The 16,043-nt window shown below is 50.2% G+C and overlaps 1 protein-coding gene across 2 annotated transcripts; it reads left to right on the top strand.

Moving 5' to 3' along the window:
- The first annotated feature begins 3,442 nt into the window (after positions 1-3,442).
- Positions 3,443-15,225, top strand: TCTN3 (tectonic family member 3). Of its 2 annotated transcripts, none has more exons than XM_075566446.1 (14): positions 3,443-3,568; positions 3,834-3,957; positions 5,021-5,145; positions 5,605-5,735; positions 5,803-5,908; positions 6,512-6,630; positions 8,049-8,084; positions 8,426-8,497; positions 9,570-9,692; positions 10,333-10,422; positions 11,229-11,317; positions 11,493-11,649; positions 11,986-12,126; positions 14,795-15,225. In XM_075566446.1, the coding sequence occupies exons 1-14, from the start codon at positions 3,481-3,483 to the stop codon at positions 14,999-15,001; spliced, it is 1,608 nt and encodes a 535-aa protein (XP_075422561.1). In that variant the 5' UTR covers positions 3,443-3,480; the 3' UTR covers positions 15,002-15,225. The 2 variants fall into 2 exon arrangements, with proteins under 2 accessions (XP_075422561.1, XP_075422560.1); XM_075566445.1 differs by having other exon boundaries at positions 10,330-10,422.
- Positions 15,226-16,043: the final 818 nt, after the last annotated feature.

Below are 16,043 nucleotides of genomic sequence, written 5' to 3'. Positions count from 1 at the left end.
TCCCCGGCACTCCCCCTGTGCGCGCTCTTCCCCGGCACTCCCCCTGTGCACGCTCTTCCCCGTCAGTCCCCCTGTGCGCAATCTTCCCCGGCACTCCCCCTGTGCGCAATCTTCCCCGTCACTCCCCCTGTGCGCGCTCTGCCCCGGCACTCCCCCTGTGCACGCTCTTCCCCGTCACTCCCCCTGTGCGCGATCTTCCCCGGCACTCCCCCTGTGCGCGCTCTTCCCCGGCACTCCCCCTGTGCGCGCTCTTCCCCGTCACTCCCCCTGTGCACGCTCTTCCCCGGCCCTCCCCCTGTGCGCGCTCTTCCCCGTCAGTCCCCCTGTGCGCAATCTTCCCCGGCACTCCCCCTGTGCGCGCTCTTCCCCGTCAGTCCCCCTGTGCGCGCTCTTCCCCGTCAGTCCCCCTGTGCGCGCTCTTCCCCGTCACTCCCCCTGTGCGCGATCTTCCCCGGCACTCCCCCTGTGCGCAATCTTCCCCGTCAGTCCCCCTGTGCGCGCTCTTCCCCGTCAGTCCCCCTGTGCGCGCTCTTCCCCGGCACTCCCCCTGTGCGCAATCTTCCCCGGCACTCCCCCTGTGCGCGCTCTTCCCCGTCAGTCCCCCTGTGCGCGCTCTTCCCCGTCAGTCCCCCTGTGCGCGCTCTTCCCCGTCAGTCCCCCTGTGCGCGCTCTTCCCCGGCACTCCCCCTGTGCGCAATCTTCCCCGGCACTCCCCCTGTGCGCAATCTTCCCCGTCAGTCCCCCTGTGCGCGCTCTTCCCCGTCAGTCCCCCTGTGCGCGCTCTTCCCCGTCAGTCCCCCTGTGTGCGCTCTTCCCCGTCAGTCCCCCTGTGCGCGCTCTTCCCCGTCAGTCCCCCTGTGTGCGCTCTTCCCCAGCACTCCCCCTGTGCGCAATCTTCCCCGTCAGTCCCCCTGTGCGCAATCTTCCCCAGCAGTCCCCCTGTGCGCGCTCTTCTCCGGCACTCCCCCTCTGCCTCTCTTCCCCGGCAGTCCTCCTGTGCTACTCCTGCTGCTCTTCCCGGCACTCCCCCTGTGCTGCTCCTCCCGGCACTCCCCCTGTGCTGCTCCTGCAGCTCTTCCCCCTGCACTCCTCCTGTGCTGCTTCTGCAGCTCTTCCCCTGCACTCCACCTGTTGCTCTTCCCCGGCAGTCCTCCTGTGCAGCTCATGCTGCTCTTCCTCGGCACTCCCCCAGTGCTGCTCCTGCTGCTCTTCCCCGGCAGTCCCCCTGTGCTGCTCCTGCAGCTCTTCCCCGGCAGTCCCCCAGTGCTGCTCCTGCAGCTCTTCCCCGGCAGTCCCCCAGTACTGCTCCTGCTGCTCTTCCCCGGCAGCCCTCCAGTGCTGCTCTTCCCCGGCAGCCCTCCAGTGCTGCTCCTGCTGCTCTTCCCCGGCAGCCCTCCTGTGCTGCTCCTGCTGCTCTTCCCCGGCAGTCCTCCTGTGCAGCTCCTGCTGCTCTTCCTCGGCACTCCCCCAGTGCTGCTCCTGCTGCTCTTCCCCGGGAGCCCTACTGTGCTGCTCCTGCTGCTCTTCCCCGGCAGTCCCCCAGTGCTGCTCCTGCTGCTCTTCCCCGGCAGTCCCCCTGTGCTGCTCCTGCAGCTCTTCCCCTAACCCTCCAGTGCTGCTCCTGCTGCTCTTCCCCGGCACTCCCCCTGTGCTGCTCCTGCTGCTCTTCCCCAGCAGCCCTCCAGTGCTGCTCCTGCTGCTCTTCCCCGGCAGTCCCCCTGTGCTGCTCCTGCTGCTCTTCCCCAGCAGCCCTCCAGTGCTGCTCCTGCTGCTCTTCCCCAGCAGCCCTCCTATGCGGTTCCTGCTGCGCTGACATGGTCCGCAGTTCTCGTCTCCTGCCGCACTCCGATTTCCTGCTCCCGTGGTCCTCCTCTGCCCTCTTCCGCCGCGCCGTCCACCTCCACTGCTTGTGAGAGGAGGTGGGTGAGAATAGAGGGAGAGGGGTGAGAGAGGCAGCACACGCCAGCATCTTAATTCCTATGGAAGCAGTAAGGGTGTACTTAGTTTTTCACGCATAGCTTCTCCATTTTGGCTTTATTTTTGTTAAATAAATCATGACACGGTGTAATATGTCCTGTGTTGTTGTTCATCTGAGGTTGTATTTACCTACTTTTAAGACCTGCTAAGGAACAGATGATTGTTATTATGTCCTGATATGTAAAACCATGGAATTCAAAGAGGGTGTACTTTCTTTCTCACACCACTGTATATCCACCAAGTCTCACTCATTAGTCAAAAGCCTTACTCACTTTCAGCATCAATAACCTCATAGGCCTCGGACATGGTGCAGGGAGTGGCGCTGGGCAGCGCTGACGCTCATGCTCACCTGCCCAAGCAGGAGCTTTTCAGTATCCCTGCATGAGCGTCAGCGTGCGCGCTTCTAAATGCCGTGTGGGAGCCAGGCGGGAGGCGGAGCTAGTGCGCCACGTCACAGCGCCGACCTCACGGACTGCCATTGGCTTTTGGCAGTCACGTGACGGGCCCCCCGCGGCAAAATTTAAACTTGCCTGTCTCCTGCATTTCCACACGCATGTGGAAGCGGCTGCTAAAGCCGCGCTGATCACAGATGAAGGGGGTAAGTTCATCTGCTCAGCGCGGCTCAGCGGGGCCTGTTGGACTATGACCCAGGCCATAGACTTTTAGGGAGTTAAACATATTAAATTAAGAATATCCCACTAAAAACGTCTTTGTTTTGTCACCAGGAACACCGGTCTCCCTTATTTAGGCTTTAGGATATTGACAGGGATTGATGATAATTTCTGATTTTTCAACCCCTTTCACAACGCAATGGGTTATAAATGTGATCTGTTAAAAGTCTAAAGGGGCAACTGATGTGTCAGAGGCAGGGAGCCTTATAATTTTTTATATGTAAATTATTTGAAAGGTTATAAGGTCAAGTTACCAATAGAATGACCCCATATACAGTGTACATACAAAGGCACCTGACAGACATAAGAGGCCGCTGCGGGATTTTAAGCGTATAATCCTATTACAGTCACTCTATAGGGTCACAGGGTACAGTATACTACAGGGGTGAATGCGTTGCAGTCTATACCAGTCTCTTTAAGAGGATGCTATATTAAAGCGTATGGGCCGTATTCACTTCAATCACTTGATCCCTTATTGCTTAGCACCGCTTAGTAAATATGGCCTTGGTAGGTTCCATATTTAAGCCGCCCACGAAAAAAAAAATTGCATCAATATCTCAGCGTTTTCTGTGGCTCTCCGCCCTGATCCCAGCTGCAGGATCTGAATCCACGGGTGGAGACAGGAGACACACAGTGGAACTCTTCTCCGCTCTCCCACAGGGGGTTATGGTTTAAAAAAAACTACATTTCCCGGCATGCAAACGGAGGAGCTGCGCGCGCTGCTTAATGACGTTTAGCTCTCCCATTGCTCGGTTTTCTGGGCTCGGCGCGCGGAGAGATGACGCTGCGCGGCTCCGTTGCCTTGGTGACCGGATGCTGCGGCCTGCGGGAGATGGCTATGCTGCCGCTCGCGCTGCTGCAGCTTCTGCTTCTCGGTGCCGCGGGGTCGGAGGTCAGAGCAGGAACCGGGGCCATGAGGGGTAAGTGACGTCAGCACCCGGGTGAGCTTTGATGTCAGATATGTTGCCGGTGACGCACTGTGTTTGGAATATCGCTGTGACTATGTCACCCGTTGCTGTGATGTCACGGCATCCCTCTGTATGACGTCACTGTGATATAATGTTAAACCTGATATGATGTCACTGTGGTATGGTACAGCTGGTTTGACGCCACTGGTGTAATGTTAGAACTGGTATGACGTCACTGTGGTGTTGTACTCTGATGTCACTGAGGTTTTTCTGTCAGGTGTGGTGATTTGCTCCTGTGACCTTTCCCTTGGAAACTGCGACCTCAACTGCTGCTGTGACCCCGACTGCGCCCTGATTGACCCTGCGAGTGTCTTCTCCTTCTGTCTGCCCGGGAGCACCAAGTAAGCAGGGGAAACAAAAAATAAAATTATATATATATAATCTCCAATAAAGAATATCACTTGTGAGCACATTCACTTGCATCCCTGCCTTTCACCATTATGCTGTTGGTGGAGGTTTTTTGTTGCCTTTTTCACCCACCATAACTTAAAATGTACATACCCCACCCCACCCCGCTTTTATGTACGTAGTGCTTCATAGCTGTAATACACAGGACATAATAATATAACATAATGGGAATAAGCGCTTGAGACATTAAAAGTAACATTAGGAAAAGAAGCCCCTGCTCTGAAGAGCTTACAATCTAAGTAGTAAGTAGGGAGAACGTACAGAGACAGTAGGAGGGCGTTCTGGTAAGTGCGTCTGCAAAGGGCCACGGTCGATGTATGAGGGAGAGAGATTTAAGCAGGAGACACCGAGACAGATTTAGGAGAGAGTAAAGTTATTCTAGCAGCAGAGTGTAGGATAGATTGTAGGGGAGGCAGGAAGGCCGGACAGTAGAAGGTTCCAGTAGTCGAGACGGGAGAGAATGAGGGCCTGCATTAGAGTTTTAGCTGTAGAGGGGCGTATCTTTGCAATGTTATGGAGGAAAAAACAACAGGTTTTAGCTACATTGTGATTGAGGGAGGAGTGAAATGTGAGACAAGGCAGCTACTGGCTATATGATCGTGCTGCCAACAGTAATATAGAAGGGGGCAGTAGGGCCAGGCGAATGATATAGCGGAAAGACATTCAGAGACTTTGGTCTGTACAGCAGGGGTAAGGTCAGGGGTTGAAAGGTAAATCTGTGTCATCAGCTTAGAGGTGAAATCTGAACCCAAGAGATGTGATCAGGTCACCTAGAGAGAGGGTGTAGAGAGAAACGAGAAGAGGTCGCAGTACAGAGCCTTGGGGTACCCCCAAAGGGAGATCAACTGAGTAGGAGGTGTTGGCACACACAGACATACATATTATATACACAAATATAATAGTGTGGGCTGTGACATCTATTTTCATAAAGAAAAAATAGTGCATTTAACCCTTTTACTAACACGGCAGTCCCCTCTCTTTACATCTCTCTCTCAGGGTGCAGAGACGTGTGTGTCTGTACAACTGGCTGATTTTTCGCAGTAACACCCCACTCTCCACAGAGCGGGTCCCCTCCACCTCTCCCAGGACCCCCGAACTGTTCTGTGTCATCCCGAGTGACTGTAAGTGTCTCAGACCTGATCACCCTCCCCCCCTTGCTCTGTCTGCCGCTAGAGAATTCCATCTTTCTTTCTCTCTCACACACATTGCCTTTACCTCCCCGTCTCTCTCCTTCATTAGTATCTTTATCCTTATTGGTTTAACACCTCTACCCTCCCTGTAACTTGTCATATAATAACCATCCTCTCTTCCCCATATAACAACCTCACTTGTTGTCTCATCATATACCAGTCTCTTTCCCGTTGGCTTCCCCAGTATAACAACGTTGCTCTCTCTCCTCCAGTGTAAAAGCTTTTCTCTCTCCCACTCTCATGTAATGCCTTTTCTCTTCATTGGCCAGCCTCTCCCTCCCCCAAATAAGTATCTCACTCTATCGTTCTATCTCGCTCACCTATTGCCCCTCCCCCCCCCCCCCCCACACACACACAAATTACAGTCTCTCCATCTCTCTCTGTTTGCAGCCTCTCTGAATTACTTTGTCACCCCTCAGAGTGTGAATGGAACAAGTTTCTCTGTCCTTGGTGACAGATACAGAGGCGCGTCCTTCTCACCCTCATCTCAGAGCATCCCGACTTTCCCTGGCTTTTACACAGTAAGTGCCCCGGGGTGGGCAGCATTGGGCTTTATTGCATCATCTGACCACTGACCTTTGCCCTCAGGCTGGTGACCCCATCCTGACAATCTCTCCATCTAATACATTGGGGGAGCTGAGACAGCCAGCACCTGTGGGAGCGCAAAGGATCTGCTCCGACAGCAACCCTGCAAGTAAGAGAGCGCAGCGAGACCTCCCGCAGTCTACCTGCTACTCTGTCTGACTCTCTGTATATATGTAAGCTGCATGTCTTCTTCCCCACTAATCATCTCACGCTTTTGCGCGCTCTCTTTTGCCTTGTTTTCTCAACACTGACTTTCAATCGTACTTTCCTTCTTGACCTCTCAGTTTTTCTATCTAGACAGTTCCTCTCCTGTATCTCACTATGTCTCTCTCTTACTGTCATTGTCATGACTAGTCTGCATGTCTCTCTCTCTCTCTTTCATGTCACTTTCCTCACAGCTGTCTCTAAATCTCTCTCGCATGCAGTCTTTCCTTCTCACAGCTACATACTAGTCTTGTTTGCTCCCTTCCTCCCCGCTGCCTCTCTCTTTCTCTCGTGCATTCCCTCGCTCTATTTTTGTCACAGCCCCCTCCTCTCTCCCTCAAAGCTGTTTCTGTCTTCTATATCACTGCCTCTCTTCCTCATAGGGGGCTCTCTCTTCCATATCTCTTTCTCTCTCTTCCATACCTCTTTTCTCTCTCTTCCTCACAGTTGTCTCTCTCTCTCTCTCTCTCTCTCTCTCTCTCTCTCTCTCTCTCTCTCTCTCTCTCAGAATTCCTGCAGAGTGACACCACCTCGTGCCTGAGAATTATCCGTAACCTTAGCGAGAGCTGCATGACCGATCCCTCCCTGAGCGCTCCCTATTATTACCAGAACATCTCTGTACTAAAGGTAAAGACAGTCTAAACCATGCCTTTCAAACGTGCAGTCCCACTTAGGACCAACATGTGGCAGTGACGTGTTTACTAGCCCAAACCTGGCTGATTCATGGCGTTTTTATAACGTGCAAGTTTTGTTTAATATTTTCCCCTGGTGGAAAGGGTTAATACAATCTGTAAAGGTCCAGAAGTATTATTTGTTGCTGGGTTCCCCCTGAGCTAATCGTGATTCCACGGCATCCATGCCGGTTCGGGAACGACGAACCAGGGGGTCCACTGGGCCAGTTGGTGGACACAAAGTGGTAGCCGGGGCCCTGACTCATTGGCGGCCAGTAGAAATGCCATAACGTCGAGTAGAGATGATGTTGAAGCTTTTTATTGGTGACCCCGGTTGCCGTGTCTGTAGACTGGCATCATATCTCCGGAATCCGGGGGGGGGGTGATGGGAGTAGAGGGGACACCGCATGGGTTTGGGGACCCCCCAGTTCAAATAAGATTTAAAAAGAATAAAGTTCCTGAGCGACATAGCTGCTCTAATTTCATGGTCATATAGTTGCCCCTCCCTTCGCCATTAGACCAGTGGTGCGCGAACTGGCGGCGGGGGGGGGAGGGGGACATGGCGGGTACAGAGGCCCCGCGCTTCCCCAAAGGCATTTAAATGAAATGCCGGGGATCACGCGAGGCCTCTGCAACTTAAATTCATTTTCCAGCAACCCGGCATCAAATTACGCCGCGGGGTCACGTGACGTCGCAATGCCATGGCAACGTGACGTCACATGACCCCACTGCGTCATTTAATGCCAAAGCCGAGCAAGGGGGCGCAGGGACAAGAGTATGCGCACCCCTGCATTAGATGATGCTCGCGTTGTGCAAAGATTTAAGTTCAAAGCAAAATGTGCCTAAAAAGATAGAGAATTACATATAGATAGTTTTTAATGTAAATTTGTTTTTAATATATTAGTTATCTGCTTGATAGCCCCCCTTTATCGTTTTAAATACACCTATTAAAGGTTCTATTTTCATTATTATTCTGTGAGGTTTTTGAGTGCATCATAATGGGATCCTTTTGTAAATGATGTCCATGGTAACCAGTTCTCAGATATTACCCCCCACACCCCTCCCCAGTATCAGTAATAGTACCTAGCTGCGCAGGCACATGCTCGCTACTTTATCATGGGGTTACTCATTGTGGTGCCTGAGGCACGGACATTACGTGACGTGCCCAAGGTCACAAGGAGCCGCCACTGGGATAGGAACGGGGGTCATCTGCTTCCAGGTTGGGGACATTACCATTGAGTTACTCGTTGATTAAAAAGCAGGACTCCAGCGAATTTGACTTATTGAGACAGATTCAGTCACCCTTCATATCATTGGTTGTACTTCTGTTTCCTGTGAATAATGAATATGTTTCTATTTTCTCCTCCACGGAAGGTGCCAGCAGATGTGACAATAATACCGTCTTCAAAAGTAAGAAAGTGGGGGGATGGGGGGGGGGAGAGCGTGAGAGGGGTGCAGGTAGATGGGTAAAGAGACACAGAGAGGAAGAGAGATACAGAGCCAGATGAGAGAGAGAGAAAGACAGGAGGGAGAGAATGAGAGATACAGAGAGACAGTGTGTGACAGACAGTGAGAGAGATGGAAAGAGAGGGGGCAGGCAAATAAAGAGACCCAGAGGGGAGACTCTGAGAAGGGAAAACAAGATGTGGAAAGAGAAGAAAGCAGAGGGCAAATGCTAGGAGAGAATGTGGAAGAAATAGAGAGGCTGGGAGAGTACGTGACACTCGCACCCAGACTGCTGTCCCCCTCAGGTGCAGATAACCAGCCTCGTAACAAACAGCGCAACACTGCAAGGAGACCAGTGTGTAAATGTTGTGTCAGAGGTATGCAATCGTAACAAGCTGCACACACCATCCCCATCACAAGCTTCCAGTGTCGCACACACATCCACTACCCGTGTCGTACACACGCACACATCCACTACCCGTGTCATACACACACACATCCAGTACCTGTGTCCTACACACAAACACACACGCACACATCAACTACCCGTGTCACGCACACATCCACTACCCGTGTCATGCGCACACATCCACTACCCGTGTCATAAACACACACACATCCACTACCCGTGTCATACACACAAACACGCACACATCGGCTACCCGTGTCGCGCGCGCATACACGCATACATCCACTACCCGTGTCATACACACAAACACATGCACACATCCATTACCCGTGACAAACACACAAACACACATCCACTACCCGTGTCATACACACAAACACATGCACACATCCATTACCCGTGACAAACACACAAACACACATCCACTACCTGTGTCATACACACAAACATGCACACATCGGCAACCCGTGTTGCGCATGCATACATCCACTACCCGTGTCATACACACAAACACATGCACACATCCAGTACCCGTGTCAAACACACAAACACATGCACACATCCACTACCCGTGTCATACACACAAACACATGCACACATCCAGTACCCGTGTCGCGCACACAAACACGCACACATACACTACCCGTGTCATACACACAAACACACGCACACATCCACTTCCCAGTGTCACGCACACACATCCACTCCCCGTGTCGTACACACAGACACATCCACTCCCCGTGTCATACACACATCCACTACCCATGTCGCACACACACACATCCACGACCCATGTTGCACACACACACATCCACTACCTGTGTCACGCACACACATCCACTACCCGTGTCGCGCACACATACATGCACTCCCCGTGTCGCGCACACACACATTCACTCATTGCTTAGCATTAACGATCTTTATTGGCCATTACACTTTGTTGGAGATGATGCTTGATATATGACACTGGTACTTGACACGTTTGCTAGTATGCACAGCTCTGTACAGTGCGGTCCTCACCCCCTCGCTCTATCTCTTAGGTGACGTACACTGTGCGGTACAATGGGACTCGGGGCATCACAAGTGTAACAGTCAGTTTCACTCTCCTCAATGTGTCTGGGTCCAGCCTCTCTCTGCAGCAGAGCTTCAGTGTCTTGTACAGGGTGAGTCCGTCCCTTGGAGATGATGTCATCTTCCCGCACCCCCATCTCTTCAACTCATTTCTGTGTTCAGCTAAATTATTGACCATGTTAGTTATTAGGTCATAGATACCTTGATCATTTTACCTTTTATTGACCTTTTTATTGAATTTGTCAGTCAGTAATGATGTCATCAAATCTTGCTCCAGTGATGTCACAGAATCCTTCATCGTGATTGTTTTCTCCTCTGTCAATCAGTGTTCCCCAGTGATGTCAACTATTTTGCTCTGCTACATTTTCCCCGCCTTAGTTTATTTTATTTATTTCACATTTTTTCTGATGCGCTTCTCACCAAGAAACTCCGTACTAGAGCGTGTGTAGGAACTTAGGGACAACACCCATCCCAGACCTACACCCGGGACTTACCCAAAGAAAACATATAGGGGAACGATGAGAAACACCAACAAAGGCGGGAAACGCGAATGGGAGAAGGAAAGATGGCTGCCAGGGTATTAGGGTCTGCCATGCTTTGTTCAAAAAGGAAGGTTTTTAATTCCTTTCTCAATGGTTTAGTTTTTGATGTAATGAAATACCCCCTGTTACTGCTCCTTTGTTCTGCTGATGTCAGTGTCCCTGCTGATGATGTCACTGTTTCTTGCAGTCCTCCTCCTCTGCTGCTCTCAGCTCTGTCCAAACCCGAAGTGGAAACCCAGGATACCTTGTGGGGTACCCAGTCTTGAGTGACACAGGGCCTGTATCCTTATATATGTGCTGTGTGTATTCACCTACTGACTATATATATACTGCTAGCCACACACCTCACAGGGACCGGTATCCTTATATATACTGTGTATACACCTACTGACTATATACTGCTACCCACACACCTCACGGGATCCTGTGAACTTATATATACACTGTGTATACACCTACTGACTGTATACTGCTACCTACATAACTCACATAGGCCTGTAACCGTATATATAGACTGTATACACCTACCTACTGTATACTGCTGCCCACACACACCTTGCAGGACCTGTATTCTTATATAGTGTGTGAATACTCCTGCTCTCTCACACCCCATGAGCTCCCCTCCAGCTGATTATCTGATGTGTATGCTAGCAGACTGTGTGTATTTGTGAGTTGTGTTGTCATTGCAGCTCTCTGTGTATTCCTCACTGACTCTCCCCCAGCTGTGTGTATGTGAGTTGTGTTGTGATTGCAGCGCTCTGTAAATTGCTTCCTGACTCGCAGCCAGCTCTGTGTGTTGTGTACTGATTGTAGCTCTGTGTGTTGGGTTTGTAGCGTTCTGTGTGTTTGTTTGTGCTTATAGCTCTGCGTGTTGCTCTCCCTGACTGACTCCCAGCTGTCTGTGTGTGTTGTGTTGTGATTGCAGCTCTGTGTGTGTGTGTGTGTGTGTGTGTGTGTGTGTGTGTGTGTGTGTGTGCGCACGCTGTGCCTGTAGCTCTGTGTGAGTTGTGTTGTGATTGTAGCTGTGTGTGTGTGTGTGCTGTGCCTGTAGCTCTGTGTGTGTTGCTCTCCCTGACTGGCCCCCAGCTGTCTGCGCTGAGCTCCCTGGGAGACGGTTCCTGCTCTCGCAGCCCTGTGCAGTTTGGAGTAAATACGTTGAGCGGCTGCATGATCAGGTAACAGAGCATCGCTCTAACATGCTAAGGATTCGTGGGGTGACGCTCTGCAGCCCTGTGTCATGGATTTATGTAGGGGTGTTACATGGTGTTAGAATAGAGTGAGATCTGTGCCAGGGCAGGGGTTTATGTCGCGATGCTCTGCAGGCCTCTGACGCAGCCTCTCTCTCTGCAGAGGTCTAACCTCCGAATCGTGCGCTGACCTCCGTATCCGGGCAGACAGAGAGCTGCTGGGGGCGAGCTCACCGCAAAGACTGGCCGTGTTTGGGAATGCCACTCTCCAGCAGGAAAACAACTGGGCACAGATCGTATATCAGAACTGCAGCGGGCAGGTGAGTGTCCATAACACTGCAGGGGGCAGGTGAGTGTGCGTAACACTGCAGAGGGCAGGTGAGTGTCCGTAACACTGCAGGGGGCAGGTAACAGTGTCCATAACACTGCAGGGGGCAGGTAACAGTGTCCATAATACTGCAGCTAGTAGGTGAGAGCGTCCCTTACACTGCAGTGAGCAGGTAAGAGCGTTGTAAACACTGTACTTTTGTGCTGTCTCTGGCCTACACACACACACTCTGTAGTCTTATACTCTCCCTCCCTCTCTCCCTAAAGTCTATTGTCCCCTCTCTCTCGCTCAATGTGGCCTCCCACTCTCTCTCTCTCTCTCTCCTCAGTCTCCAGGTGACTGCTCCTCCAGCTGCCTCCTCCCAGTCTTCCTTCACATCCAGATCCTGCAGGCTGAGGTCGGGCTCCTGTCGAACCCTCAGTCCCAGGTGCTGGGCGCTCGCTTTCTGTACAGCTGCCGCCCCGTCCAGGTGAGCAGGTCACATGATCCTATATCCCCCCTTACCTGTCACATCGCTGCCAGGTTCTATATACTGCGTCATTGTATTCTTCACAGTAACAAATACCTGGGATGTTTCCCGTACAAGGGGGAATGTGTGTTTTTATAATAATGGGTTTACTCCTCCAACCAAGTAAGTTAGGACAAGAACTTCTTTAAACAACCCTATACAAGGGGGCGTCTTCCATCCCAGGTCAGTTATTCTTGTCCTACCTTAGCTGAGGGAAGGACGTCGGCAGGTTGCCTGCCGCCGGCTTATTTTCGACAATGTTGTTTTATGTTTCTCTTGGGCCACTTTCATGCCGTCCAGTTGGGAGCAGGATGTGCTTTCCTTGCCTTCCCCTTACCTGAAGAATGGCCGCTTTCTAGTCGCCGTGGTAAGCTGCATAAGCCGCTCACAGCCCTGCTTGTAGCACTGAGGCGTCTTCCTCCTGGATCTCCTCTCTCTGCGGGCTGCATGGTGTTCTCCCGGGGAGTTCAGACGCCAATGGAGTGACTTCCCTTCGGAGCGGGGTTTTTGGCACTAAAATTTGCTTTACGACCTCTATGTTGCTGCCAAGGTCCTATACTAGGGAGGAATCTGGATGCCATGTATTTAATGGGCCACTTTAGGGGGAGATATCGTTCCCTAGTGAAGTGAGTAGCAGTATGTCGGCTACATCCTCAATTACAGGGGAACTTAAAGCTGACCAGCCTCTCCAAGATACTCAGGTTAAGTCTAGATAAGCTGCCTCCAAGTCTAGATTCGGTGCAGACTGCAAAGTTAAGCTAGCAGCTTCCTACCCCAAAAAAAGTCCTGCTGATTGTGATGACTTGTTTCATGAACTTGATGAAGACTTCGCTTATGCATTCGTTTGACAAATTGCAATCTCAATGTTCTTTAAAAAGACTTGGGTCACAGACCTACAGCCTGAAATTTCATTGATTGCTCAGAAGAACCATCAGTTTCAGAACAGAGGAATATTCTTCATCAGACGAGGAAGAGGCCCAAGCAGACGTGGGATCCTTTAGGATTGAAGCCATAGATAAACTCATTAAGAATGAGGACAACATTAAATATTCAGGATACCAGGAAGGAACAGGGAGTTCTGAGCCAGGGCATTCTAGGCCCAAGGAAGGCAAGTAGAATGTTCCCTGTTCAGTGCTATTCTGAGATAGCACTCCATCCTGAGGCTTGCGTCGGTCTTTAACACTGTCCAGATCGTGGGAATTAATGAATTGCCTTTTTGCACGTTTTTGATTTGGGGTCCACCAATACAAACAGAGTCTTGTGTTCAGTAACAACGGGAGTCTGGGATTTAGGTTGGAATTCTGACGTGAGAACATTTCTCTGAAGTAGTCTGAGGTGAAATGTGGACAAAGGAACTACATCCGTGACTGAGCCGAGAAGACATCAGATGCATACATTCGTGTCAGGAAAGGAAACTTCGATCAACGTGTTGGAAGTTCAAGCCATATTTTATATCATACTAGTTCTCCAGACTACATTGCGCCATTCCCCATGAAAGATTCTGTCCGACAACATTACATCAGCAGCATATATAAACTGACAAGGAGGAACAGAGTTTGAGTTCTCAAAGAAGGTTACAGCATCCTGCACTAGGCAGAGAAAGCAATGCCATGCATCTCTGCGGCTTACGTTTCGGGAGACAGAAATGATAAAACCGACTTTCTCATCCGGTGTTCAATACACCCAGGAGAGTACGAGCTTAAACCAAGAACTGTTTGATCCGTTACAGTTGTTCAAAAATGGGGTCAATCCGAGGTAGACCTCATGGCATCACCAGTCAACAAGAAGGTGCAAACATGCCCGTTAGGATGGCACGACCCTGTGGGGCCGTGTCCTGGGATGAGATCTCAATCACTTGGGACTTTTATCTCTGCTACATTTTCCCTCCATTCCCTCTTCTACAGCGGGTCATAAACAAGATAAAGAGAGAAAACGCTCGAGTTCTCCTAATAGCCCCGTATTGGCCCAGAAGAACATGGTTTGCGGACTTGACAAATTTGTAACTACAGGAGCCATGGGTTCTCCCGACATCACCGGCATTGTTGACAATCTCCGTTTTTTTCCCCTCTCCACGGTTTTGACGGCGTGGAACTTTGAAAGGATGTCATTAAGAGCGCAGGGATTTTCCATTGAAGTTATATCAACTCGAATGCGTTCCAGAAAACATTGACTTCTAAAATCTATTACCGAATCTGGACGCTGTGGTGTAAACCAGGAAAGGTGGAACCTTTGCAGCTGGAAATCCCTAGCATCTCAGTCTTAAGTTTCTGCATTAGGCGCATTCTATCATAAAAAGAAAGAAATATACCTTTCAATATTTAATTTTCTTGAAATCCACTATGATAGGGTACTTCCTACCCCTGAAGAAGCCTTTGACAGAAGATAACTGACCTGGGATGGGATACACCCCCCTTTTTATATAGGGCAGTTTTAAGACGTTCTGGTCCCACCTCAGCTGGTTGGAGGAATCAACCCATTATTATGGCTGCCAAAGAGTACTTGAAAATGAAATATCGAAAGATAATTTTTTTTTTTTAACCCTCCTAATATTTCTTTTTTTTTTTTTGTGGGGTTGTTCGGGGGTTAATGTTGCTTTTTGCTAACCTGTCCCTGTCCCTCTGTCCCTCAGTGTCAGGACGCCACCGTTCTGCAGACCCAGGTCTCATTCACAGACATCTCACGTCGCGGGCCGGCCCCCCGCTCCGCCCCCACCATCACCGGCAAAGCTCCCCGCGGCTTCTTCTACCCTTTTGAAGTGAGCGCCTCGGCGGGGGAGACTGCAGCCCCCCCCCTGCCCCTGTTGGTGCTACTCTTGGGTCACGTACTCTGCATTTAGGGGTCAGAGGAAGCTTTCAGCCCCCCCCCCCCCCTCTTCCACGTGTTTCATATGTTGGTGGTCTGCAGTTTATAGAACACGGAGGAATGATTCACCTTTTATTCCACATTTTAATGCTGCTATTTGTGTACAAAATTCTATTTTGAATGACTTTTTGTTACTTTTTATACATGAAATTATTTTGTATCTTATTTAAAAAAAATAAAAATCTTATTGAGAAGGAAAAAGCCCTTCTGCAGCCGGCTCTGATTCTTATCTTTGTTTTATATAGGATGGCATTTGTATGTATGTTTTAGGTTATATATTGGCTGCTGTTTTCTCTGCCATGAAATAGTGGTTAAGCATTAGAATGATAAAGTGAATAGTTTAAATGAAAAACCCAGAGCTTGCTGAACTTTGGACTGTGGAGCCCCCCATAACAGACTGAGGGGCCTGTTCTAGTAGCTCCGACGTGTGACAACCCGCTTCTGAAGTGCTCTTTCCGATCGGCTGGGCATTCTGTAAGCCAGGGGTGCAGAATCTTTCCCCACTGCGGCCCCCCGCCTTCTTCCCTCCCTATTTTATTGTTACCAATACAGGGCTGAGCAGGGATTTCTTTATATACAGAATTAATTATAAGCCATAAGGTTTATTAGCCAAGTACTTTCTAAAATGTTCATTCTTGTGTAAAAAGGAAGATAATCTCCCCATTTTCTCCCCTCGCCCGATATTTATCCCTAGACTCTAGTCCTATCCAGGTCGGGCTAAGGTCTGACAGTAAGATGGTCTCGATCTGGGCCTTCCTCACCCTACTGTATAAAGTAATATCTTTTGGAATTAGGGGATAGTCATTTGTGGAAAAACTCGTGTACATGGGAATAAAAAGTAAAGTTTCTCTCTTCCGGGTGAAGAAGTCTTTAGGGATCATGTGTATCCCGTGTTTCCTGTAAGATTTCTATTATATTTCTTTTTCCCCTGACCAGTGTGATCCAACCCATTGAGATCTGTCCATATATTGGTCATGTGCCATAAATATCACCCCCAGTATTATATTCTTATATAC

Source organism: Ascaphus truei, chromosome 11 (assembly GCF_040206685.1).
Source record: "Ascaphus truei isolate aAscTru1 chromosome 11, aAscTru1.hap1, whole genome shotgun sequence".
In the NCBI taxonomy this organism is placed as follows: Eukaryota; Metazoa; Chordata; class Amphibia; order Anura; family Ascaphidae; genus Ascaphus; species Ascaphus truei.
This window is presented reverse-complemented; position numbering and strand designations above follow the sequence as displayed.

Bases quoted from the DNA above. Each gene is read 5' to 3' on its own strand.
- TCTN3 (XM_075566445.1), top strand. From the start codon at position 3,481: ATGGCTATGCTGCCGCTCGCGCTGCTGCAGCTTCTGCTTCTCGGTGCC. The intron at 3,569-3,833 runs GTAAGTGACGTC...TTTTTCTGTCAG, and splicing joins AGGAACCGGGGCCATGAGGG to GTGTGGTGATTTGCTCCTGT. The intron at 3,958-5,020 runs GTAAGCAGGGGA...TCTCTCTCTCAG, and splicing joins TGTCTGCCCGGGAGCACCAA to GGTGCAGAGACGTGTGTGTC.